Below are 26,640 nucleotides of genomic sequence, written 5' to 3' on the forward strand. Positions count from 1 at the left end.
ATCGAACCTGGAAGGTGCCAGATTAATATCTAAAAGGTCGATTACTTTCACCTCTAATGCCGGGCACTCAGCAAAGGAACAGTCACTACCAATATTAAATGCGTGGCCCCCAGGATCAAGAATCGAACCTGGAAGGTGCCAGTTGAGAAGTAAACACCCTATTAAACGACTAGGGTACAACAACCAATAAACAGAGGATATATATAATGTATTGTAACAATAAACAACCTCTGTTGTGTGATGCTCTTGAATTGTGCCAGTGTTATTTACTAGCAACATCTCTAGTATCAATGACATGAACTGTGCTCTCATTGATAAAATGTCTAGTTTCTTTACACCTGATACATGTCAATTGGTCACATGATATGGGTACTCACAAGTCTCCTTTAAGTTTCCTTCCACTGGATCTATTTTCACTGGCCCTGAGGTAGCTAAAAGACATTAAATAGAGTTTTTAACACTTTATCACCAACACTCATTTTGATAAAAAGTGAAAATTAACAGTTAATTATAAAAAAAATTAGTAACAAAACCGTGACACGAAAATCATTAAAAAACGCACGTCTACGTTCCAGGTCCGCCACATGAGAAGCATCAATCTCTGTAAATTCCGCTGTGGATGTCAGTGAATGTGAATCCTCCATCCCAGAATGCCGAGAAGAAGCAGATGTACTCTACATACACAAGAAAATGTTTTAATGTGGGTCTGTGCTTGAGAATCTATGAAGGGGGTATGTTGTATAAAATAATTACCAATTTTCCATCGTCTTCGGAGGGTAAGGGAGGTGAGGCCTCCTTTTTTGCCTGTTTGTTGTATTTCTTCTGTTGAGATATCAGCTCTTGTAATCTGTCAGAAACAAACACAGTAATGTAAGATTTATGATTTTCAACTTCAGACTATCAAAGGTTGTTAGAAACTTCCTGTCAAGCTGTACTATATGTGAGCCTTATGTAAACATACACTGTGGTCTCTCTAAATTTACCCATTTCCAACATATGCATAATAGCTCAATTAGTTCATATTCAGTTGGAATTTCTAGACAAGTATTGAATCCATGAATATTCATATATTCAGCATTTGCACCACAATTCTAGTGGTAAAAGTGCTAGCATTTGTATGTTTAATTAAAGTATTCATGAATACTACTGAAAGAATAAGCAGATATACTTGTGATTCCAGTTCTGAATGGCATCTGCTAACAACCGCTTTATTTTAACAATGTCATCCTGAATCAAGTACAGCCTCTCTTTCATATCTACAAAATAATACACCTCATCAACCAAGATATTAAACTGTTGAACTTCCATATTAAATGTTCTATGTAAAAGTAACCCAAAAGTTCTCAAGTGAAATATAAAACATGTCAAGCTGTGTTCCCAGAAATATAGAACAAGTGGTCTTCCCAAAAATATAGAACAAGTAGTCTTCCCAGAAATACAAAACAAGTGACCTTCCCAGAAATATATACAAAACAAGTGATCTTCCCCAGAAATATATAAAGAACAACTGGTCTTCCCCAGAAATATTTATAGAGCAAGTGGTCTTCCCCAGAAATATATATAGAACAAGTGGTCTTCCCAGAAATACAAAACAAGTGGTCTTCCCAGAAATATAGAACAAGTGGTCTTCCCAGAAATATAGAACAAGTGGTCTTCCAAGAAATATATATAGAACAAGTGGTCTTCCCCAGAAATATATATAGAACAAGTGGTCTCCCCAGAAATACAAAACAAGTGGTCTTCCCAGAAATATAGAACAAGTGGTCTTCCCAGAAATATAGAACAAGTGGTCTTCCCAGAAATATATATAGAACAAGTGGTCTTCCCAGAAATATATATAGAACAAGTGGTCTTCCCAGATATATAGAACAAGTGGTCTTCCCAGAAATACAAAACAAGTGGTCTTCCCAGAAATATAGAACAAGTGGTCTTCCCAGAAATATAGAACAAGTGGTCTTCCAAGAAATATATATAGAACAAGTGGTCTTCCCAGAAATATATATAGAACAAGTGGTCTTCCCCAGAAATATATATAGAACAAGTGGTCTTCCCAGAAATATATATAGAACAAGTGGTCTTCCCAGAAACACTGAGAGTTTGCATATACATGTATGTGCTAGTGTGGTTGTTCTAATCAGGTATAGAATTACCTTTAGGATCAGATTTGCCATCAATATCTACCCATATGTCTGCCAGCAGCTGCCTTGTGTTATCTGCTAAATCCTTTATTCTGCTTTTCTCAGTCTATAAATGTAAATTTGAAAAACTATATTACAGAACACACAATATCTCTTGCATAATAAACATGATCATGAATTTGATAAAGTATATAAACAGTCGTAAAGTGATATGACAAAACTTACTGGGATGATGGCCTTGTAGTCCGTGATGAGTTTATTCAGTGTTTCCTGGTGAGCTTCACAGTTAGTGTTCACAATGGAGGTATGGATGGAGGCAAACATATCTGTGCATCTGAAAAACAGGACCACATTCAGGATATACACTGTAGATAATGTTTGCTGTATTGTAAATTCTTTCCAAACTCTACATGAAAATGCTGATTTGCTTTCTGAATTGTGCATGTCACTGAACTGCATACTTTGTGGTTAAGAATCGGATTTCATCCTTGAGTCTTTTCCAGTGAGACTGCTGCATTCCTACTTCCAGAGTTATGACTGGCGGGGGATGCACAACCTCTCTCCTGGTGATTGGGTAGTATCTGTCATGCAACAGAATGTAATCCAATCAATGTCCAAGTTAAACATCATTAAAATTCACCACAGATATTCAATTTGTACAGATTTGATACTAATGCAAATACAGCATACATTATTATTTACATTAAATGCATTAATAACATAAATTCTAACACTAAACATACTTGAAGGTAGCTACAATATTGCGGTGTCCAAAGTATTGGCTGAAGAATTGATGTAGGGAGTGGTTACATTCATCCGCCCCCACTCGTCTGACAAATGAAGTAGCATGAAAACGAAGCTCCAAGTACTTTGCAAAGGACATATTCCAGCTGTCCATACTCATGGGAACAAGAGGTGTGGCCTACAGAATTCATTCCAAGTGCCCATAAATTCAATTTAATCCAATTTAAATCCTTTAATCCACTCACATACTTCGCTACACTTGTGTAGAAATATACAAAAGCGGATCAAAGGATCAAATCTTAATTAGATTGCCATATATTGAAAACTTTCCAACACATATATACAAATTCATTAAACAAAAATAAATTGATAGTTCTAAAGAAAACAGTATTTTTGTTTCTAGGAAGAATATCTTTTAAACATGATTTTCCCTTGCCTTTTCTACATCTCTGAATCCAGTCCACACAATTTAAAGAATTTGTTAAGGGCCAAGTTATCATGTTAGACAGACAGACAAGATTTATGTCCCCTTACTTTTAAAAGAAGCAGAGGTAACTACACCCAGTGACACTTTAATTTCCTTTTTCTAACCTGCCTACATTTCCTACACCAGTTCCACATCATCAGAGCCCTCTCACCCCCGGGGACACAGTTGGTGAGTTTCCTCAGTGAGATATAAATAGCACCGTTACTGTTGATGATTCTCCTGACATGATCTAACATTGGGACATCACACGTAGCTGAGGTACAGGTGAATGGCTGGCAGGAGTAAGACTCTCTGTAACAGGAAACAGTGCTCATTCAAATGACACTAAAGGGCTATATCATGATAAACTATAGCATGGATCAAGTCAATAAATAGAACCCGTGGTATGAAAACTCAAAAATTCCATCTCATTTTTGTTAATCATTTCAATTTCATTAATTAATACTGAATTTACTCTTGTTGATTAAAGAAATCAATTCTATTGATAACATGTAACATTAACAATTTTTACCTAAAACAGAACTTTTCCAGAAATCCACCCAGTGTAATATCTTGACTTCCATAAAATTCCATTGTGACCAACCTGTAAGTCAAATCAATTTTTACTAAGATTATTGCAAATTTTAAAATCCTATGTGTAACAATAGGTATAATTTCAGTATACTACACTCTATTTCTGTTTGTATGTGCTACCTGTGGAGAAGGACAAGGATTTCATTATCATCCCTACAGTACATATACTGTACTTATTAAGGAGGAAGACATGGTATTGGGTGATTGTTCCAACTTTTGTACATATACTGTACTTACTGAGGAGGAAGACAAGGCATTGTGTAATTGTCCCGACTTTTGTACATATACTGTACTTACTGAGGAGGAAGACAAGACATTGGATAATTGTCCTGACTTTTGTACATATACTGTACTTACTGAGGAGGAAGACATGGCATTGGGTGATTGTCCCGACTTTTGTACATATACTGTACTTACTGAGGAGGAAGACACAGCATTGAGTGATTGTCTCAACTTTTGTACATATACTGTACTTACTGAGGAGGAAGACACAGCATTGAGTGATTGTCTCAACTTTTGTACATATACTGTACTTACTGAGGAGGAAAACAAGGCATCGGTTGATTGTCTCAACTTTTGTACATATACTGTACTTACTGAGGAGGAAGACAAGGCATTGTGTAATTGTCCCGACTTTTGTACATATACTGCACTTACTGAGGAGGAAGACAAGGCATTGTGTAATTGTCCCGACTTTTTTACATATACTGTACTTACTGAGGAGGAAGACATGGCATCCGGTGATTGTCCCGACTTTAGTACATATACTGTACTTACTGAGGAGGAAGACATGGCATCCGGTGATTGTCCCGACTTTTGTACATATACTGTTCTTACTGAGGAGGAAGACATGGCATTGGGTGATTGCCCGACTTTTGTACATATACTGTACTTACTGAGGAGGAAGACACAGCATTGGGTGATTGTCTCAACTTTTGTACATATACTGTACTTGCTGAGGAGGAAAACAAGGCATTGGTTGATTGTCCCAACTTTTGTACATATACTGTACTTACTGAGGAGGAAGACAAGGCATTGTGTAATTGTCCCGACTTTTGTACATATACTGTACTTACTGAGGAGGAAGACAAGGCATTGTGTAATTGTCCCGACTTTTGTACATATACTGTACTTACTGAGGAGGAAGACAAGGCATTGTGTAATTGTCCCGACTTTTGTACATATATTGTACTTACTGAGGAGGAAGACAAGGCATTGTGTAATTGTCCCGACTTTTGTACATATACTGTACTTACTGAGGAGGAAGACATGGCATTGGGTGATTGTCAGACTTCTCAGAATAACTACTGAGTAAGACAACCAATCTTTGATGCTGAGCAAAGTCCAAACAATCCACCTGCAAATGCAAAGTATAAATTATCCAATAAAATCAGATCTGGACTGTACGTTTATGATGTTTTGATTTTGAGGTTGTAGCATCAATTTCTTTGCGGTAGTTCCCTGTCTTTGTGTTTAAGGAGTTGAATTCATGGGAATAACCACCACAACAAGATGTATTGTGCAACGCTAATCCCCTAAAGCATGGCCACATTTAGATGTGGGAAATTTGAATGAATGATCTTGACCTATATCAGTCACTTAGCTCTGACCTAGACTTTTCAGTTCACAAGTATGACGTATCTATCTCGCATGGTTTTAAATTTATACCAAGGTTAACATTGCAGACAGACCAAGCCACCAACAACAATATGCTCCCCAATCTTTGATCTCAGAGGGATACAAATGCTAGAGTAAGAGATCCCCACCCCAACCGAGTGATTTTGCAATAAAGCATTTTGACTGAAAACTATAATACAACATCAGTAAAAAATATGGTTCCTCTGCTACATGTGCATTATACTTTAAATCTACCATGCAGACATTGCAATACCATGGTGTGAGCCTTTTTGGGGCTCTCTCCTTCTGTGGGTTTCAGAGCCCCATTCTGGGCTTTCTGACTTGTTGGTTTTGGCCCCTTTGCTTCGTATGTTATGACAGGTCCCTTTGGAAGATTGTCATAGTTAAGTTTTAATCTTCCTCCTCGTGCTCTAAAGTCCGCAAGCATCTCCTACAAGAAAAATACTTCAAATGCAAATAATCTAAGTTTTAACCCTCTATCAATCTAATAATATTAACTAAAATTTCAAATACAAACAAGACCCATAGGCATTTATGGTCAAGCTAAGTATTAGAAGTGTTGCATGTTGAATAAGTGCATTGAGTGAATGTTGCAGTCTCTGAGAAATGAATGGACAATGAAAAGTAATGTTCAGTTCCTCTAATGTTCCTCCAATACAAAATTATGGCCTAGACAAAGATTTGTAATTTGACATCAGCTACTTTGAGGCAAAAAACTAATTTTTAAAGGTCACAATACATCATCTGTTGTAACCAACTTCAATGCTAAATATAAGAGTTTCAAGTTATGGCCCGATACAAATATATGATATAACATCCTTAATCTTTATCTAACCTGAGTTCTAACCCTCCCCCTCTTTATATTCATGCGTGACTAAAAATATCATTATTTTGATAGACTTCATAAGTCTTTCACCATTATTGTTTGGCTAAAATTTGTACAAAAGTATATTATACATAACTTTATTAACCAAGTTAACGAATCTTAAACTCAATAAAAGATATGCAGTATCTGCTTTCATATCTGCAGAGTCTCATCTTCTCCCAACTCCTAGGTTGATGTCCGATTAAAAAATGCATAAAAATTAATATCTCCACAAAATTAAAAAATCAATAAAAGAACACGTATTTGATGAATAACAAGATGTGTTTAAAGACCGAGAAAATAAGCACCGCCTTCAAATTTACCTGGCCTGTGAACCCTTGTCAATCAGGAGAAATTGAGCTTCACATTGGATGCAAGAAATTGATGGACATTTAGTTACTAGTCTTTGTTTATACCTTATCTATCTTATCAGGCGATCGAGGCGCCCGTGCAATCGTTGGATGTTTACCGCGTAATCCAACTAGAGAGGGAATTTTCATGTAGAGATAGTCATACAATAATAGTAGTAAATTTTACATACAATTACATCAATTAAAATAGAATATTGTACGGTATGCTTAGGAATGGGTACGATTGATAATTATTATGTATTGTTAGAATATAATTTACACGGACATCGATTTTATGCTAGACAGATTAATTATGAGTAAATGCACTGTACATTAAAATTTTGTTTACACTCATTTAAAGATTTATAAGCGTAATTTTCCCTCGAAACATGGCGACAAACATGTATGTAACTGCAATCTTATTAAAATTAGACGTTAAATCCTCTCCTATATTCGCATACACATGTATGTGAATACGCGAGCGGATCTAACATCTTATTTTAATTAGATTGATGTAACTGTCAACTAATATCGGAAGAGAAGTTAGCCACTATAAGGGCTCTTTCTTGTATATAATGGGTGGAATTAGGATCCAGAGGAAGAACAAATTCTTCGTCTGGACCAGTTATCGAAGGAACTGTCGGAAAATCCGAATGTCCTGACTGTTTTTGTAGGCCATGCGTTATGACTACCATGAATTTTTCAATCTTACAAAAACATACAGGTAATGCAGGTAACACTGATAACACCCCGTGTATTTGGGACGGTATATACAAGCAAGGGTTTCCTCAGGCTTGGGGCTTCACACCTGCCTTAAATTAGCTCCGCCCCTTACTAAACTTACCTGAGGAAAACCGACCAGTTGAAAACCTCGGTCTTTAACACTGTCAAAATTCATGGCCATATTCAGTTGTGGAGAATTTAACCTTCATATATGAACTTTACCTTATCAATTACACAATTTTGACCTAGAAGTTCATCAAGTGCAAGGTTTTACCTTATGACCAAAGTTATAGTTGCCATATAGATCATAAAACACACAAACCTGCATTTTCTTGTCAGTGAGAGGCAACGAGAGCTGACTAACAATGAGTGGGTGGGCCTCCACCACCTCCACCTGGGACCACATCAACACTGGCTTCTTCACAGGGGGCTGGTAGTCAACATTCTTACTCTTTTTCATCTCTTGGTGGGTCTGAGGTTCAAGATGACAAGACAAGTAAATTTCCTCTGGAAAAAATTTCCTGTTGAAACATAAGGACCCTTCCTCTGTTTCCAGATAGGGAAGTTCATAGCTGATAAAAGGAGAACATGAAAGAATCACTTCTTTCAAAAGTTTCTTATATTTCTGACAGTGCTTCAATGTTTTCTCCTGTAGAGTGTGGGAGCTGAAGAAGATCGTCTCGTCTTTGTTTTTCTGGTAATTATACAGCGGATCTGACTGATCTGACACCTCCAGTCCCGCTGGGTGTTTGGCTGAGGACTGCCGACTTCCTTTCCCACACATTTTCTGACTCCCATTCTCTGTTAATCTGTTGACACAGTTCTCTGTTCTGTTGTCAACTACCAGACCTATTTCATCTCTTCTGTCTTGCTGACTGACAATAATGGGAGTTTCCTCTTGAATGATCACCACTTCTTTGCTAACTTCTGTCTCCATCTCTTTCATCTCCTTTTCATCCACTGCCTTGCCTGTCTTGTCCTGACTTTCAGAATCTTGAATGTTAACAACTATCTCAACTTCCATTTCACTACTGAAACTTTCCATGTTCTGTGACCCATTCCCAACACTGTACTTGTCAATCCCAATGGCGGTTATGGGTAGACCCTCGTCATCTGCATTCTCATCATTTATGGAAGCCACCTCATCAGGTGTCGTCTGCTCCTGAGTTTTGGAAGCCGTTGGCTGATAAACCTCCATGGAGACAGATAAATCATCCATACCGGATGTCAAGGAGTTTGCTTTGGAATTATTAACTGGCAGAGCAAATTCATCCATGCAGAAAGATATCTCTAGCTTGGAGTGATAGGAGACAAACACCATCCACTTCATTATCTTTTTCAGCTGTGAAAAAATGTCTTTTATTAGTACACTGTATTTGTGACACTGTACACTGGGGAAATTTAGTGTTACTGCATGAAGGGAAATATTCGCCCCTGTTTTATTTTTGTCCCTTTTACCCTCGTTGACAGGGGGCAGATCTAAGACTGAGTAATAAAGTTCTCACTCTAATCTCTCTATTAACACAAGTGACAACTGTGTCTGCTGGGCGAATTTAAAATGGAACAAAAAAGATTTGTAAGTTTAGAAAGGCAAAAATACCACAGGTGGAAATAGCCCTTTATACAGCATCTTTGTCCTTGTGCCCTGATAGGATTATACTTTTTAAACTTTGTTTAAAATTTATACCTGGATTTAAAATTGCCTAATGATACAGTGAAAAAAGAAAGGGGTAAAACTATCCGATGCAGTATACTTTCAGTTTGTTTTATTTCAATATAATTTCAGAACCATAACAGTACTTGTCTGTCAACTCCTGCATGCCTAACTGTAAACATCTATAAACTTTACCCTTTTGAGTTCACTGACAGTGCCCCCTCTCAATATGACAGTACATCCAAGGTGTGTGGCACAACCATCCAAGCACAGCATAGTCTTGGTCTCACCTAAAACAAAAATCACAAATCTGTTACATCAGCATCACCTTCACAGGAACTAGCAAATAGCCAGATCCTAGTCACTACACAGATATAGACTTCAGACAATACAGTCAGGTCCCATTATCTGTGAAAGATTATTCATAGTAACAAAGATACCGTTATATGTGTCTCATTCATTCAGAAGATTACTTATAGGAACTACCACACGGTGTTAGATGCGATTTATTTACCATAGTAACTACCATGTTGTATTAGTTGTACCACATTTACCATAGCAACTACCATGTCATATTAGTTGTATCACATTTACCATAGTAACTACCATGTTGTATTAGTTGTATCATATTTACCATAGCAACTACCATGTCGTATTAGTTGTGTCATATTTACCATAGCAAAAGATTACCTATATTTACTAAATGTGGTAAAATGTGTCTTAATCAAAAGATTAGCTATATTTACTAAATGTGGTAAAATGTGTCTTAATCAAAAGATTACCTATATTTACTAAATGTGGTAAGATGTGTCTTAATCAAAAGATTACCTATATTTAATAAATGTGATAAGATGTGTCTTACCCAGTGGGAGTGAGAATTTCAGGACCTTGAAGTTGTGACAGAAGCCTAGGTTTATTGGACCACTGACAATGCTATCAATCGATGGCACTATGCAGGCCTGGGTGAATCTCGCTAGTCTCTCCAACACACACTGAATAAGCAAACAAAATCGTAAACAAATCCATTCACAACATAGTGATTTACCCATAATTAAGTCGCTCACTACGTTATCATGAATAGTGGTAAAAGTTCATATTCTTATACAACCATAAAAAAGAATTCAGACTGAAGAGAGAACGAATAATGTCCGTGTAATTACCATTTTGACGTTGAAGATGAGCGTAATGCCGGATTGTAGGAGGTAGGTCTGAGCCAGACGAGACACGGTATTTTCCACTACTACAATGTCTGGGCGGGGCTTCAGAGAGGCAATTTTAGATATGTTGTTCTTGAGAAACTCTTCTTCCTGTGATGTAACAATAAAAATCATTATTATTGCCAAAGTGCAGACTGCAGGTTTTCAAAACATACTGAAATATGTTTAAAAGTTGAAGACTTTCTCAAACATTATGAAAGGAACATATGCACACTTTGGAAAATGTCTTCTTTATATACAAAATTTAATATCATATTTCCTTGACAGATTGGGCTTGATCATCTTAAATGTTACTGTTCTGTCTTTATCAAGGAATAAAGATACACGTGACACATAAATACTCAGCATCAAAACAAAATTCGCACCTCATCTTAGACAGCACGGTCACTTGACAGCTAGGTATTCAAAATTACAGGAATTGTTTAACCTTGTAACAATAATAATATTTTTTAAAATGTAATTTTGAACTGACCTTGTAATTCGTTAAGGTCTAATACGTTAGAGTTAGTAACTTTTTATTTATTGCAGCAACTTCTCCAGCGTTTTCGGCAGCTCAGAAAAAGAACTGACACTGAACTATTGACTTACCTGCAGTATTTGAGGTTCCAGGGAGGAGAATTTGTTTACCCTCCTCTGGTATGGAGCTGTGACTTACCTGCAGTATTTGAGGTTCCAGGGAGGAGAATTTGTTTACCCTCCTCTGGTACTCGATGGATCCCTTCATCAGTAAGATTTGAGGGTTAGTGATCTGGCAAGTCATCTTTTTATGGGCAATATTTTTGGTGAACACAATGCCATGAATCATACAAGTCTGTTCCTTATTTCCGCCTGGAATCTGTGAAAAAGACGACAGTATTTATATCCTTTCATTTTATGAATGACTGTGCGTAAAAAGTGCTTCACATCCCTTTGTTAGCAAAATATGAATTTCATCACTAATGCCAAATATATATCCTCAAAATTTTTAAAATGTTTCATTTGTCATATATGTACACTTAATCTTGAAAATGACTGCAAATGCTTAAATGTTTACATTGGTAACTGACACAAGTAGTAATGAAACCGATCAAAATGTGTTTACCAAATAATTACTCAAAGCTTGCTGACGAATGACACTTTCAATTCATACCCGTCTCAAGATTTGTGCACATTAACTTTCAATAATATGGCAACATTCAAAAACACAAACACAAACTTAGCTCATCAACTTACCTAAATTCGTGCACGCTGTCAATATACTGGAATTCATAATAGTTCAATACTTAACCCTCCCTCCCCATTCTCTTACTATTCTAATTTTACTTTCACTTTATCTGTAAGTCGTACATAAAATTTCAGCGTTTAATTGTTGTAATGACGCAATATTTTAAAAAATATTTCACAAATTTATTTGAAAATAAATAAGGTTCGTCCTCTTACAATGCCATAGAAGGAAGCTAAGTGTGATAATGTTTAGTGCAAGGGTTCTCTTTAAATTTTGCCCACAAGCTGTAATGGACACACCCACACACACGTACAGCAGTGATGATATATCGCTTAACAACTAGGGGATAACAAGAGGCTGATAGGCCTTATCTGCCTCCTGAGTGTTAGTTGAAAGTATCACTAGCCCCAAGGGCTATGAAATCTATAATAATTTTTCTGTTCTGCATCTAATACTGTACAGCTGATTTTTTCTGCAGGGTGATAAATTTGGCTGATTTTAACAGTTAGATAGCTTTCCGCCAAAATTTCACTTGCCAAATATGTACCCAATTGTGACTTCAGTATTTGCAAGAGAGATAACTCTTCCTTGTCTGCCAAATTTTATTCCGCTAAAATTATTAGCATACCTTTGAGACAGCAAATCGCCAAAATTTAGACCCGCCCAAAAAACTCACTATACGATATTCATCAGCAATATAAGACATGTGTTCTTTAAAAAACACAAATGCCCCAGAAAGTGCCCATACTGATGAATGACTTTACAGAATATATGTCATATTAACACTAATTATGACTATTTTGGATCTGCCCTAAATTCAGAACCCTGTGATTGTGAAATTCTCAATTTTGGTACTTTTCTATCTGCTTTTCTTAAATATGCATTTAGTTTTCATTGATAAAGTCAATAACCACTATAATAATTTTGACCCCCACCCTGGAACCAAAGCCCCTGAAATTTACAATTCTAGTAAAGGACTACTTGTTTCTTTTAAATATCTATTTATTTTTTTAATATACATGTAGTATCAATATCATTAACGTAGATGTCATTTAAATGTTTGACACATAAACACTATATGCCAAGCTTTGCCCCAACCTGGAGTTAGAACCTCTACCCCGGGGATCATGAAATTTACAATTTTGGTAAAGGCCTTTCTGCTCTACATCACCATGGAACTAGTTTTTCTTACAGATGTGCAGTTCTTGAGAAGAAGATTTTTGAAAATTGGTCAATTCTTGGTAGATTTTGCCCCATCCCTAAGACCCCAGGGGTGCAGGAGTCCAGAAATTTAAAAATGTATGTCCTCCTTGTCCCAAAGATGCTCCATATCAAATTTGAAAAGAATTCGAATGGTAGTTATCAAGAAGTTAAAAATGTTCTATTCTCGGCGCACGATGATAGATGCAGACCAATAGCAATAGGTCACCTCAGTGACTTAGGTGACCATCAAAGGTTTACATTACCTTTTTAAACTTGATATATTTCCTGATGTCCATGTGGTCATTTTCAACCCTAACATCTGGGCAGACATAGCGACTGATACGGTCAGCAGTGCCCAGTATGATGTCCAGCCAAGACTTGGACAATCCCTCCTGTGTCAACATCTGACTGGCCAAATCTCTCAGGTGGTCTTTGTATGCATCCCTAAATAAATGTACCTCCTTAGTTATCAGTACACACTGAAATGGTGTTATAATGTGATAAAAAGAATCTCCCATGGTTTGGGGTTAGATATTATTTATATCCAACTCGCCAAGGCTCAGGGATAGAAAAGGCAAAACTCATTGAATATAAATCATATAAAACCACAAACCATGGGAGACCCTGTATATCATCAGCATCAGTGTGACTGTACTATTAAGATTAGCAAAATGTTTGTTTTTTGACTCAAGTTTCAATGCCTGAATGGTTTCATTCATAATAGGTCTAGAGAATTCCTGATAGTAACACACTCTAATAGACCTAGAGAATTCCTGATAGTCACACACTCTAATAGATCTAGAGAATTCCTGATAGTGACACACTCTAATAGATCTAGAGAATTCCTGATAGTGACACTCTCTAATAGACCTAGAGAATTCCTGATAGTGACACACTCTAATAGACCTAGAGAATTCCTGATAGTAACACACTCTAATAGATCTAGAGAATTCCTGATAGTGACACACTCTAATAGATTTAGAGAATTCCTGATAGTGACACACTCTAATAGATTTAGAGAATTCCTGATAGTGACACTCTCTAATAGACCTAGAGAATTCCTGATAGTGACACACTCTAATAGATCTAGAGAATTCCTGATAGTGACACTCTCTAATAGACCTAGAGAATTCCTGATAGTGACACACTCTAATAGACCTAGAGAATTCCTGATAGTAACACACTCTAATAGATCTAGAGAATTCCTGATAGTGACACACTCTAATAGATTTAGAGAATTCCTGATAGTGACACACTCTAATAGATTTAGAGAATTCCTGATAGTGACACTCTCTAATAGACCTAGAGAATTCCTGATAGTGACACTCTCTAATAGACCTAGAGAATTCCTGATAGTGACACTCTCTAATAGACCTAGAGAATTCCTGATAGTGACACACTCTAATAGATTTAGAGAATTCCTGATAGTGACACACTCTAATAGATTTAGAGAATTCCTGATAGTGACACACTCTAATAGATTTAGAGAATTCCTGATAGTGACACACTCTAATAGATCTAGAGAATTCCTGATAGTAACACACTCTAATAGACCTAGAGAATTCCTGATAGTGACACTCTCTAATAGACCTAGAGAATTCCTGATAGTGACACACTCAAATAGATTTAGAGAATTCCTGATAGTGACACACTCTAATAGATCTAGAGAATTCCTGATAGTGACACTCTCTAATAGACCTAGAGAATTCCTGATAGTGACACACTCTAATAGATCTAGAGAATTCCTGATAGTGACACACTCTAATAGATTTAGAGAATTCCTGATAATGACACACTCTAATAGACCTTGAGAATCCCCGACAGTCCCAGACCTAAGTTTAATGAATAAGGTGCATAATAAGTCTAGAGAATCCCAGACAGTCACAGACCTGAGTTTAATGAATGGGGTGCATAATAAGCCTACAGAATCCCCGACAGTCACAGACCTGAGTTTAATGAATGGGGTGCATAATAAGCCTACAGAATCCCCGACAGTCACAGACCTGAGTTTAATGAATGGGGTGCATAATAAGCCTACAGAATCCCCGACAGTCACAGACCTGAGTTTAATGAATGGGGTGCATAATAAGCCTACAGAATCCCCGACAGTCACAGACCTGAGTTTAATGAATGGGGTGCATGATAAGCCTAGAGAATCCCTGACAGTCACAGACCTGAGTTTAATGAATGGGGTGCATGATAAGTCTAGAGAATCCCAGTCAGTCACAGACCTGAGTTTAATGAATGGGGTGCATGATAAGTCTAGAGAATCCCCGACAGTCACAGACCTGAGTTTAATGAATGGGGTGCATGATAAGTCTAGAGAATTCCAGTCAGTCACAGACCTGAGTTTAATGAATGGGGTGCATAATAAGCCTACAGAATCCCCGACAGTCACAGACCTGAGTTTAATGAATGGGGTGCATAATAAGCCTACAGAATCCCCGACAGTCACAGACCTGAGTTTAATGAATGGGGTGCATAATAAGCCTACAGAATCCCCGACAGTCACAGACCTGAGTTTAATGAATGGGGTGCATAATAAGCCTACAGAATCCCCGACAGTCACAGACCTGAGTTTAATGAATGGGGTGCATGATAAGCCTAGAGAATCCCTGACAGTCACAGACCTGAGTTTAATGAATGGGGTGCATGATAAGTCTAGAGAATCCCAGTCAGTCACAGACCTGAGTTTAATGAATGGGGTGCATGATAAGTCTAGAGAATCCCCGACAGTCACAGACCTGAGTTTAATGAATGGGGTGCATGATAAGTCTAGAGAATTCCAGTCAGTCACAGACCTGAGTTTAATGAATGGGGTGCATAATAAGCCTACAGAATCCCCGACAGTCACAGACCTGAGTTTAATGAATGGGGTGCATAATAAGCCTACAGAATCCCCGACAGTCACAGACCTGAGTTTAATGAATGGGGTGCATAATAAGCCTACAGAATCCCCGACAGTCACAGACCTGAGTTTAATGAATGGGGTGCATAATAAGCCTACAGAATCCCCGACAGTCACAGACCTGAGTTTAATGAATGGGGTGCATGATAAGCCTAGAGAATCCCCGACAGTCACAGACCTGAGTTTAATGAATGGGGTGCATGATAAGCCTACAGAATCCCCGACAGTCACAGACCTGAGTTTAATGAATGGGGTGCATAATAAACCTAGAGAATCCCCGACAGTCACAGACCTGAGTTTAATGAATGGGGTGCATGATAAGCATAGAGAATCCCCGACAGTCACAGACCTGAGTTTAATGAATGGGGTGCATAATAAGCCTACAGAATCCCCGACAGTCACAGACCTGAGTTTAATGAATGGGGTGCATGATAAGCCTAGAAAATCCCCGACAGTCACAGACCTGAGTTTAATGAATGGGGTGCATGATAAGTCTAGAGAATCCCAGTCAGTCACAGACCTGAGTTTAATGAATGGGGTGCATGATAAGTCTAGAGAATCCCCGACAGTCACAGACCTGAGTTTAATGAATGGGGTGCATGATAAGTCTAGAGAATCCCTGACAGTCACAGACCTGAGTTTAATGAAGGCTGCCCTCTCGCCATTCTCCTCCTTGAGGGACTCGATGTGTCTCCACCCTCTGTTCATACTGGTTAGTTTGTCTGCTGTGATGGTCTGAGAGCTGGTAAACATGGAACCTACAGAAATGTACCATTAGATAAATACTAATAAGGAAAAAGATGCACATGGATTCTGTTTGCCATGCCATTCTGAACTATGATACAATGTTACATGTCTGTTACAATGCATCATGTACATGCTGTAAATAATTTCAATTCGTGATAACTTTACTCTAATGTAAATTTGTGACATTGCAGCTGTACATGAATAAGTTTTTATACACATGTATATGCATAACAAATCAAATGCATTCCAGAATAAAAAAGGAAATTCCGGGAGTACTTTTTCTGGGTTTTAGAGCAAATCTGTCATAGGGTAAACGAATGAAGATGGAGGAATGTTCTCCTATCTCAAATGTTGATGTAGTAACATTACTCTATCCTCTGTGGATCTTATTGCTCAAAATCTCTGATAGAGGAATGTTCTCCTATCTCCAATGATGATGTAGTAACATTACTCTATCTTCAATGATCCTATGATAGAGGAATATTCTCCTATCTCAAATGCTGATGGAGTAACATTACTCTATCTTCTATGGATCTTATTGCTCAAAATCTCTGATAGAGGAATGTTCTCCTATCTCCAATGATGATGTAGTAACATTACTCTATCTTCAATGATCTTATTGCTCAAAATCTCTGATAGAGGAATATTCTCCTATCGCAAATGCTGATGGAGTAACATTACTCTATCTTCTATGGATCTTATTGCTCAAAATCTCTGATAGAGGAATATTCTCCTATCTCCAATGATGATGTAGTAACATTACTCTATCCTTTGTGGATCTTATTGCTCAAAATCTCTGATAGAGGAATGTTCTCCTATCTCCAATGATGATGTAGTAACATTACTCTATCTTCAATGATTTTATTGCTCAAAATCTCTGATAGAGGAATGTTCTCCTATCTCCAATGCTGATGTAATAACATTACTCTATCCTCTGTGGATCTTATTGCTCAAAATCTCTGATAGAGGAATGTTCTCCTATCTCCAATGATGATGTAGTAACATTACTCTATCTTCAATGATCTTATTGCTCAAAATCTCTGATAGAGGAATGTTCTCCTATCTCCAATGCTGATGTAGTAACATTACTCTATCTTCTATGGATCTTATTGCTCAAAATCTCTGATAGAGGAATATTCTCCTATCTCCAATGATGATGTAGTAACATTACTCTATCTTCTGTGGAACCTATGATAGAGGAATGTTCTCCTATCTCAAATGCTGATGTAGTAACATTACTCTATCTTCTATGGATCTTATTGTTCAAAATCTCACCGCGGTGGCCGAGAGGTTAGAGCGTTCACCCTGCATGCGGAAGGCTGGGGTTTGAATCCCGGCCACGGCAGACCACAGCCTTAAGTCGTTAAAATAGGTAGTGACAGTTCCATCGCCAAACGCTCGGCATCAGCTGTGAATGTCACGGTTCCTCGGAGATTACCTTAAAAACGTATGTCCCGTGCCACAGTAGGTGTGGCACGCTAAAGAACCGGAATGTTCTCCCATCTCAAATGTTGATGTAGTAACATATAGAGGAATGTTCTCCTATCTCAAATGTTGATGTAGTAACATTACTCTATCTTCTGTGGATCCTATGATTGAGGAATATTCTCCTATCTCAAATGTTGATGGAGTAACATTACTCTATCTTCTGTGGAACCTATGGTAGAGGAATGTTCTCCTATCTCAAATGCTGATGTAGTAACATTACTTTATCTTCTATGGATCTCATTGCTCAAATCTCTGATAGAGGAATATTCTCCTATTTCCAATGTTGATGAAGTAACATTATCTTCTATGGATCTTGTTGTACAGAAAAGTCTTAATAATTAGAAACTCTAATATTGTCTTTGTAAAGCACATGCTATCTGTGTATGTACTGCACTGTCTTAACAGTTGCTTGTTAAGGGGCATCCTAAACACTATTGTATTCATAACTGTTTGGTAAGAAAATCAATTTGATAAGGAAACTGTATCTTCTCTCAATGATCATGATATAAAGAATTTCTATGAACACACACACACACACACACACACACACACACACACACATACATGCATTAGGGCATTGGTAAAGGGGCGGCAATCGGCGTCCCGATAATTTTGAAAACAAAATTGAAAACAAAAATGCAAAATTTGGAGAGGCGATATCTGCTAATTGGAGAGTATAACACCATCTGTGGTCAATAGAGCGGCAAAATGCGAAAGCTATTGTTTACACTAGCTGATGAAAATGGGATCTAAAATTAAGTGATAAGACAATGCCTTCTTGCTGTAAAAGAACCAATTTAGCAATACTGCTAACACAAACTTTCTGTCAATTCAATGAACAGGATATATGTATAATAAAATACATAATGGTAGAAGGCCAATCTCTAAAGCTTACAAAAGTATGAAACAATTAATTACATAGAATATTGAAAGAAGGATGAGGTAGACAGGGAATCAGAGAAATTATCGCCACAAAAAATTATTTATAAAGTGGGGGAGGATGTAAGTAGTATCCATGCTTCAGGTGCCTGCATGTGGATGAATGCTCTGGATTTCTTTCATAATATAATTTCAATTCCTTAGACTAATAATTTTGTCACATGCATCATCCAATTCGGATTTCATGAAAATATAGTTACAATTTACATTACCAATTTATTTACGATTTTCAAATATGACAGGAAAATTACAATAATATAAATGTGATGTGTTTATAAGTTATAAAGGAACGTGATATCTTCTGTCCCCTCAAGAATTTTACTTTTTATCAATGGTGGAGAGAGAGAGAGAGAGAGAGAGAGAGAGAGAGAGAGAGAGAGAGAAGAATCACATTATCAAAGTTATCAGTTTGACAACAGGCTGATAATTGAATGCATATCAATGTATCAAATCCATCATGAATATTCTTATAGGTTGCATATTATATATACATGTATATATACATGTATGTAGTATCCATCTTGAAGAATCTTAGAACATATAGAGGTCATTACGTGTATAATGTTACTAATTCTTGCAATAATGCAATTATAAAACAGTTTTGAAAACACAGTTGTATTTGGTTTCATGGTATACAGGGCTCGAAATTAAGATATGTTCGTCAGTCTGTGACTGGCTAAAAGTCTGGCAGACTGACCGGCATTTGTTTTAGTCAGTCCGATGGGACTGGTTAATTTTCTAAAGCATCATTTTGGAAAATATACTTAATATGAAATTCCATACACATTTCGCATGCTTCGATGTGTTACAATATTGTCTAAGGCATAATGAGTTAAATTTCATTTTAATGATATCAACAAAATATATTTGATTATTTCAGGAAAACTCTGTTGGACTGGTAATTTTTTCTGCGGACTGGTTAAAATTATACCCCATCAGTCCGGCTGGACTGGTGACATAAAAAGTTAGCTTCAAGCCCTGGTATAAATAGTACATAATTTACATATACCTCAGAACTGATCATTCCACACACATACATATTGTAGGTGTGACACAGAACTGATCATTCCACACACATACATATTGTAGGTGTGACACAGTTATAAACAGCTTTTACAGATTCCGACACTGGTTTAATTCTAATAGATCAAAACAAGAACTATTACTTTTGTCAATGTGTTTTTACTACATTTGTATATCTGATGCTTTTTTTTTTTTATCAAATAAAGATTTAATATAATTATGTATTTTTACAATTAATATGAATGATCTGTGATTACAGTACAAATCAATCATGATACATGCATAGTTACAACTTTTTAGGAAAAAAGAAATCACATATTATTAGCCTGTTTACACAGCAACAGCTAAGATGTTCAGATTTCAACATTTGACCTGAAATCTAAGGCACATTGACACAGCCACCAGCTAGCCCACTGTGATTAATTTATGTTATCAATTTGTGTAGAGCTGATAGGCACAACAACTGCAGGATGATGATATATTTATAGATTCACAAAGGTGGCTTGATCATTCTAATCTTCACTAGCATATTATTAGATTTTGAGTTCCCAAGGTACAATTGTATATGTAAAAATGATGTGATTGAATGTCTGAGAAAATGATTACTTACTCTAACTCTGAAGTCTAGCTTGGATAGAGGGGGAGATAAGGCCATCTTAAAGGCCGGGAGTAACCTAGAAAAATTTACACCCCTACAGCAATATATATGGCAAGAGGACAGGGCTTAGCAGTGTTATCAGAATAAGCAGCAGTCTGATGCTTGACTCTACACTGCTCTGTAGCAGACGATATTTTGAACAGGGAACTGGCATGATTTATCAAAATAAACTAAAGTTTTCCTGCATTTTTCTACCACTCTGTTCAATCTGTGAGGCACTGAAAGGATATGTTTTTACTTTAACAAAACTTCACCCTACGAACTACAAAATGAATTCATCATTGTTTTATCCATGTCTTTTAAAACATATAGTTTTTTGATAATATACACAAATATTGGTGTATATGATATACTAATACTTATGATTTTCCTCTTGGTACCTTTCAATTATGAGAAGAATTTGGGGGGAAATTGTAGCTGTGCAATGGAGGACATGTGCATTGAAGGATTATTAAGAAACACTTTGTCCATTATGATATTTGGAGACCTACTGTCTGTGATTGTCTCTTTTGACGTTGTAATGTTCACACGTAAGAGTCCAGATTGAGAGTAATTTTAAAGTGATGGTTGATCAATTGGACATTTGTCATCATTAGTGAGAGACAATGGGATTTACACTGGCCTAGGATATTGTTGCTTGATCAGAAAAACATCATGCTTGACATTATTCTAGAAAAGGTACCAGCAATCCTTCAAAACTCTGAAACAGCGATCAGACTGAACAGTCCTAATGAGTTATTCTTATAAAGTTAGCAAATTTTTTAAAGGAATGTGATTATATTTAATTAAAAAATAAAATCTGGATTTACCAATGATATATGAGTAAGTACTTTTTTTCCACGTTATACAGTGATTTGATTACATGTTGCCTTTGGTGCAATCCCCCTTATCTAGAACTAGACAAGCATGCTCATGCAATATGCGAGTCAACATCCGGTGTAAACAATAACAAAAGATATCATTACAGCATTACATTATATCAGATGAACTACTACTGTCACACTTCAAAATGTTGCACTGCACACATTTAACACAGTGTTACAAATGCAAGGTGAAGATAACGAACAGTGATCAATCTCATAACTCCTACAAGCAATACAAAATAGATAGTTGGGCAAACAAAATCTATAAATCAGCACGATGAAATATACAATAGATATAGCTAAAACACTTTACACATCTAAGGACGGTGCTTGAGCTAGGGGCTCTAAGGGTGCAGATCGGCCCCAAATTTACATATCTTTAAAATTCAGTCAATAAACTTGACATTACTCTATTGTTACTCTTGGCCATTTAGTTGTTCTTAATAGAGGCATATATCTGGGAAGTCTTGTATCAATGATGTCACATTCACCTGGTATTATGATGTTGTTTCCACAACAAGAGGCCTAGGGGCCTTATAGGTCACCTGAGTATCATGTAACAACCTTCCAATGTTTGAATTAGGTTTGTGTTTAAATATAAGAATTTTACTTTTGGATGGAAGAAACATTGAATAGCTATGTGGTCATGAAGTACATGTGTCATTTTAGAAGATTTTTTAAAATCACACTCATTTTGATGGTTTTTGCCCCACCCCTCAGGCCCCAGGGGGGCAGGGACCACGAATTTCACAATTTTTGTTCCCCTCCACCCACAGATGCTATATGCCAAAATTGGTTGAAATTGGTTCAGGGGTTTCAGAGAAGAAGCTGAAAATGTTCAAATGTTGACGCACGACGAAGGACAAAAACAGAAGATTTTCAAAGAAATATTGCATTTTCACTATATAATCAATCAGCCCCGCCTTTGCACCAGAACCCCTGACCCAGGGGCCATAAATTTCAGTTTTGAAAGAAGCATCCTTGATCATCATTATCATACTATTAGTTTGTCTACTTAATACCCAGCAGCAGAGGAGAAGATTTTCAAAGAAATAAAATGCATTTTCACTATATGATCAATAGGGCCCCACCCTAATACCAGAACCCCTGACCCAGGGGCCATGAATTTCACAATTTTGAAAGAGGCATCCTTGCTCATCATAACCATGCTATTGGTTTGTCTACTTAATACCCAAGGACAGAGAAGAAGATTTTCAAAGAAATAATGCATTTTCACTTTATGACTTATAGAGCCCCACCCTAGCACCAGAACCCCTGATCCAGGGGCCATGAATTTCACAATTTTTAAAGAGGCATCCTTGCTCATCATTACCATGCTATTAGTTTGTCTACTTAATACCCAGAGACAGAGAAGAAGATTTTCAAAGAATTTCTACATTTTCACTATATGACCAATAGAGCCCCACCCTAACACACCAGAACCCCTGATCCAGGGGCCATGAATTTCACAATTTTTAAAGAGGCATCCTTGCTTATCATTACCATGCTATTAGTTTGTCTACTTAATACCCAGAGACAGAGAAGAAGATTTTCAAAGAATTTCTACATTTTCACTATATGACCAATAGAGCCCCACCCTAACACTAGAACCCCTGCCCCAGGGGCCATGAATTTCACAATTTTGGTAGAGGGCTCAACGCTCATTATAATTATGCCCACAGTTTGGCTTCTTGATGTCCAGGAGTAAAGAAGAAGATTTTTTAAAATTACACTCATTTTGATGGTTTTTGCCCCACCCCTCAGGCCCCAGGTGGGCAGGGACCACAAATTTCACAATTTTTGTTCCCCTCCACCCACATATGCTATATGCCAAAATTGGTTGAAATTGGTTCAGGGGTTTCAGAGAAGAAGCTGAAAATGTTCAAATGTTAACACACGACGCACCACGACGGACAAAAACAGATAGCAATAGGTCACCTGAATGATTCAGGTGACCTAAAAATCTCATATTCCTCTATCAGAGATTTTGAGCAATAAGATCCATAGAAGATAGAGTAATGTTACTCCATCAGCATTTGCGATAGGAGAATATTCCTCTATCAGAGATTTTGAGCAATAAGATCCATAGAAGATAGAGTAATGTTACTACATCATCATTGGAGATAGGAGAACATTCCTCTATCAGAGATTTTGAGCAATAAGATCCACAGAGGATAGAGTAATGTTACTACATCAGCATTGAGATAGGAGAACATTCCTCTATCATAGGTTCCACAGAAGATAGAGTAATGTTACTACATCATCATTGGAGATAGGATAACATTCCTCTATCAGATATTTTGAGCAATAAGATCCACAGAGGATAAAGTAATGTTATTACACCATCATTGGAGATAGGAGAATATTCCTCTATCAGAGATTTTGAGCAATAAGATCCATAGAAGATAGAGTAATGTTACTCCATCAGCATTTGCGATAGGAGAATATTCCTCTATCAGAGATTTTGAGCAACAAGATCATTGAAGATAGAGTAATGTTACTACATCATCATTGGAGATAGGAGAACATTCCTCTATCAGAGATTTTGAGCAATAAGATCCACAGAGGATAGAGTAATGTTACTACATCAGCATTGAGATAGGAGAACATTCCTCTATTATAGGTTCCACAGAAGATAGAGTAATGTTACTACATCATCATTGGAGATAGGAGAACATTCCTCTATCAGAGATTTTGAGCAATAAGATCCACAGAGGATAGAGTAATGTTACTACATCAACATTTGAGATAGGAGAACATTCCTCTATCTTAATTCGTTTACCCTATGACAGATTTGCTCTAAAACCCAGAAAAAGTACTCCTGGAATTTCCTTTTTTATTCTGGAATGCATTATCAATTGTTTGCAAAAATCAAGTCATGCTGATAAATCCAACAAAGCGAGATAGTACAAATCTCACAAGGCAAGATCGTGCAAATACCATCTGGTGCATGGAAGTGAATGATAGTCGTAACCACTTTTAACATTCACTACTCACAGTAACCATGGTAACGTGTGGTGAACAAGGCTGATTCACCAAATAAGCAAGAGAGGAAATACAAAAACTTAACTAGTACTTATTGTAACGGGGACCGTTACAGATGTTCCCCAAACATTCCCCCATTTAGTAAGTGGTGACATTTATTTCAGTACAAGTTGTTTTGACCTTTGCAAACTGTGTAGCATGTGAATATATAACTATCTTATAACGTTCAGTCCATTTCATACTAGTTCAAATCAGTTATAAAGATCTGAGAGTTTTGTGCACGTGCACATACGTGCATGCACGTGCATATAAATAATTCGACCATCTCGATACATTAGAAGTCTTACCATATGAGTACAAGAGAAGTTTCACAACAGTTCAATGAAAAACGAGAAATTAACGGCAACTCAAAACTACAAAGACCGAAATCAATGCACGTGCATACACGTGCTCGTGAGTAAGACACAGTAATTTTGTTGATGCTATTCAATAGACATTTGAAGAATATACTTACTATACGAATTTGGTATCGATTGCTTCACTCATAAGAAAGTTATTGGGATTTCAAAATCGTCCAATCAGAATTAAGCGCACGTGCATGCGCGTGCAGGAAAGTGATTTTGACCCTAATAATAAATTGAAAGGTACCAAAGATACCTGAAACCTAAATTTCAAACCTATTCATTGCAATCTAAAAATGTTATAGACCAATACTTAAATTTAGACGTCAAAAATTACAATGCATGCGCATTCACGCGCACGCAATTTTGATTATGGAAAATTTGTTGACACCATTTCATAGGCATTCATATCATAGATCCTCAGGGTAAATTTGAATTCATTTGAGTTTTTAATTCAAGAGTTATGACCATTTTAGTACCCAAAAAATGAAACAAAAGCTATGCACGTGCATACACGCGCACATGAGTACGACCCAGCATCAATGTTGATGTCATTCAATAGACATTTGATAGATATACTTACAGTATAAATTTCATATTGTTTCCATCATTTATAAGAAAGTTATGGCGATTTGAAAATCGTCCAATCAGAATTTAGCACACGTGCATGCATGTGCCGGATAGTTATTATGACTGTACTCATTTGTTAAGAATATCAAGATACATACACAATACAAGTTTGAAAAGATTTTGACAAAAAACAAAAAAGTTATGGTCATTGAATTAATTGAATATTCAAATGTCAATGCACGTGCGTGCGCATGCGCGTTTTCAATTTTTATAACATAAATTTGTAGATATTTAAAATCTTTACCTATCCTGTAAATTTCATCAAATTGTCTTAATTTACATGAAAGTTATAAACGGTTTTGTATTATCCAATCAAATTGAAGCACACGTGCATGCGCATGCAGAATTGAAATTTTGACGATGCCAAACGGTTAAGGGTCTCAAGTTATACCAGCAATATAAATATCAAACGATTTCATTGAAAAATAAAAAAGTTAGACGAATTCCAAAGTTTGTAAACAAAAAATCCAATGCACGTGCATGCACATGCATGCATTTTCAGACAAAATGACGTTCGTTCCGCACATCTACATAGAGTATTCTATCATCCTAAAAAGGTTTCATCTTGATCCCTTCAGTAGTTTCCGAGAACACTCGTGGACAAAAAAGGGTGACAAGAATAAAGAAAGAATAATAATAATAATAACTAGTACTTATTGTAACGGGGACCGTTACACATGTTCCCCAAACATTCCCCCATTTAGTAAGTGGTGACATTTATTTCAGTACAAGTTGTTTTGACCATTGCAAACTGTGTAGTATGTGAATATATAAGTATATTATAACGTTCAGTCCATTTCATACTAGTTCAAATCAGTTATAAAGATATGAAAGTTTTGTGCACGTGCACGTACGTGCATATAAATAATTCGACCATCTCGATACATTAGAAGTCTTACCATATGAGTACAAGAGAAGTTTCACAACAGTTCAATGAATAACGAGAAATTAACGGCAACTCAAACCTACAAAGACCGAAATCAATGCACGTGCATACACGTGCGCGTGAGTACGACACAGCAATTTTGTTGATGCTAATCAATAGACATTTTAACAATATACTTACTATATAAATTTGGTATTGATTGCTTCACTCATAAGAAAGTTGTTGAGAATTCAAAATCGTCCAATCAGAATTAAGCGCACGTGCATGCGCGTGCAGGGAAGTGATTTTGACACTATTAATAAATTGAGAGGCCCAA

At 36.7% G+C, this 26,640-nt stretch overlaps 1 protein-coding gene across 9 annotated transcripts in view; it reads right to left on the minus strand.

Moving 5' to 3' along the window:
* LOC125645422 (1-phosphatidylinositol 3-phosphate 5-kinase-like) overlaps positions 1-26,640 on the minus strand; it is a 70,245-nt gene that overhangs the window by 21,183 nt on the left and 22,422 nt on the right. For all 9 annotated transcript variants that reach the window (XM_056142392.1, XM_056142401.1, XM_056142396.1 and 6 more), the window contains 19 exons: positions 16,339-16,462; positions 13,060-13,240; positions 11,045-11,224; positions 10,333-10,479; positions 10,035-10,164; positions 9,368-9,462; positions 7,841-8,860; positions 5,834-6,010; positions 5,199-5,299; positions 3,881-3,952; positions 3,474-3,660; positions 2,882-3,060; positions 2,600-2,719; positions 2,364-2,472; positions 2,151-2,244; positions 1,169-1,256; positions 754-847; positions 563-674; positions 378-431 (listed from right to left, as the gene is read on the minus strand). In XM_056142392.1, the coding sequence (XP_055998367.1) occupies positions 378-431; positions 563-674; positions 754-847; positions 1,169-1,256; positions 2,151-2,244; positions 2,364-2,472; positions 2,600-2,719; positions 2,882-3,060; positions 3,474-3,660; positions 3,881-3,952; positions 5,199-5,299; positions 5,834-6,010; positions 7,841-8,860; positions 9,368-9,462; positions 10,035-10,164; positions 10,333-10,479; positions 11,045-11,224; positions 13,060-13,240; positions 16,339-16,462 (3,264 nt within the window). The remainder of the gene's footprint in view (positions 1-377; positions 432-562; positions 675-753; positions 848-1,168; positions 1,257-2,150; positions 2,245-2,363; positions 2,473-2,599; positions 2,720-2,881; positions 3,061-3,473; positions 3,661-3,880; positions 3,953-5,198; positions 5,300-5,833; positions 6,011-7,840; positions 8,861-9,367; positions 9,463-10,034; positions 10,165-10,332; positions 10,480-11,044; positions 11,225-13,059; positions 13,241-16,338; positions 16,463-26,640) is intronic.

This window comes from Ostrea edulis, chromosome 6 (genome assembly GCF_947568905.1).
Source record: "Ostrea edulis chromosome 6, xbOstEdul1.1, whole genome shotgun sequence".
NCBI classification, from domain to species: domain Eukaryota; kingdom Metazoa; phylum Mollusca; class Bivalvia; order Ostreida; family Ostreidae; genus Ostrea; species Ostrea edulis.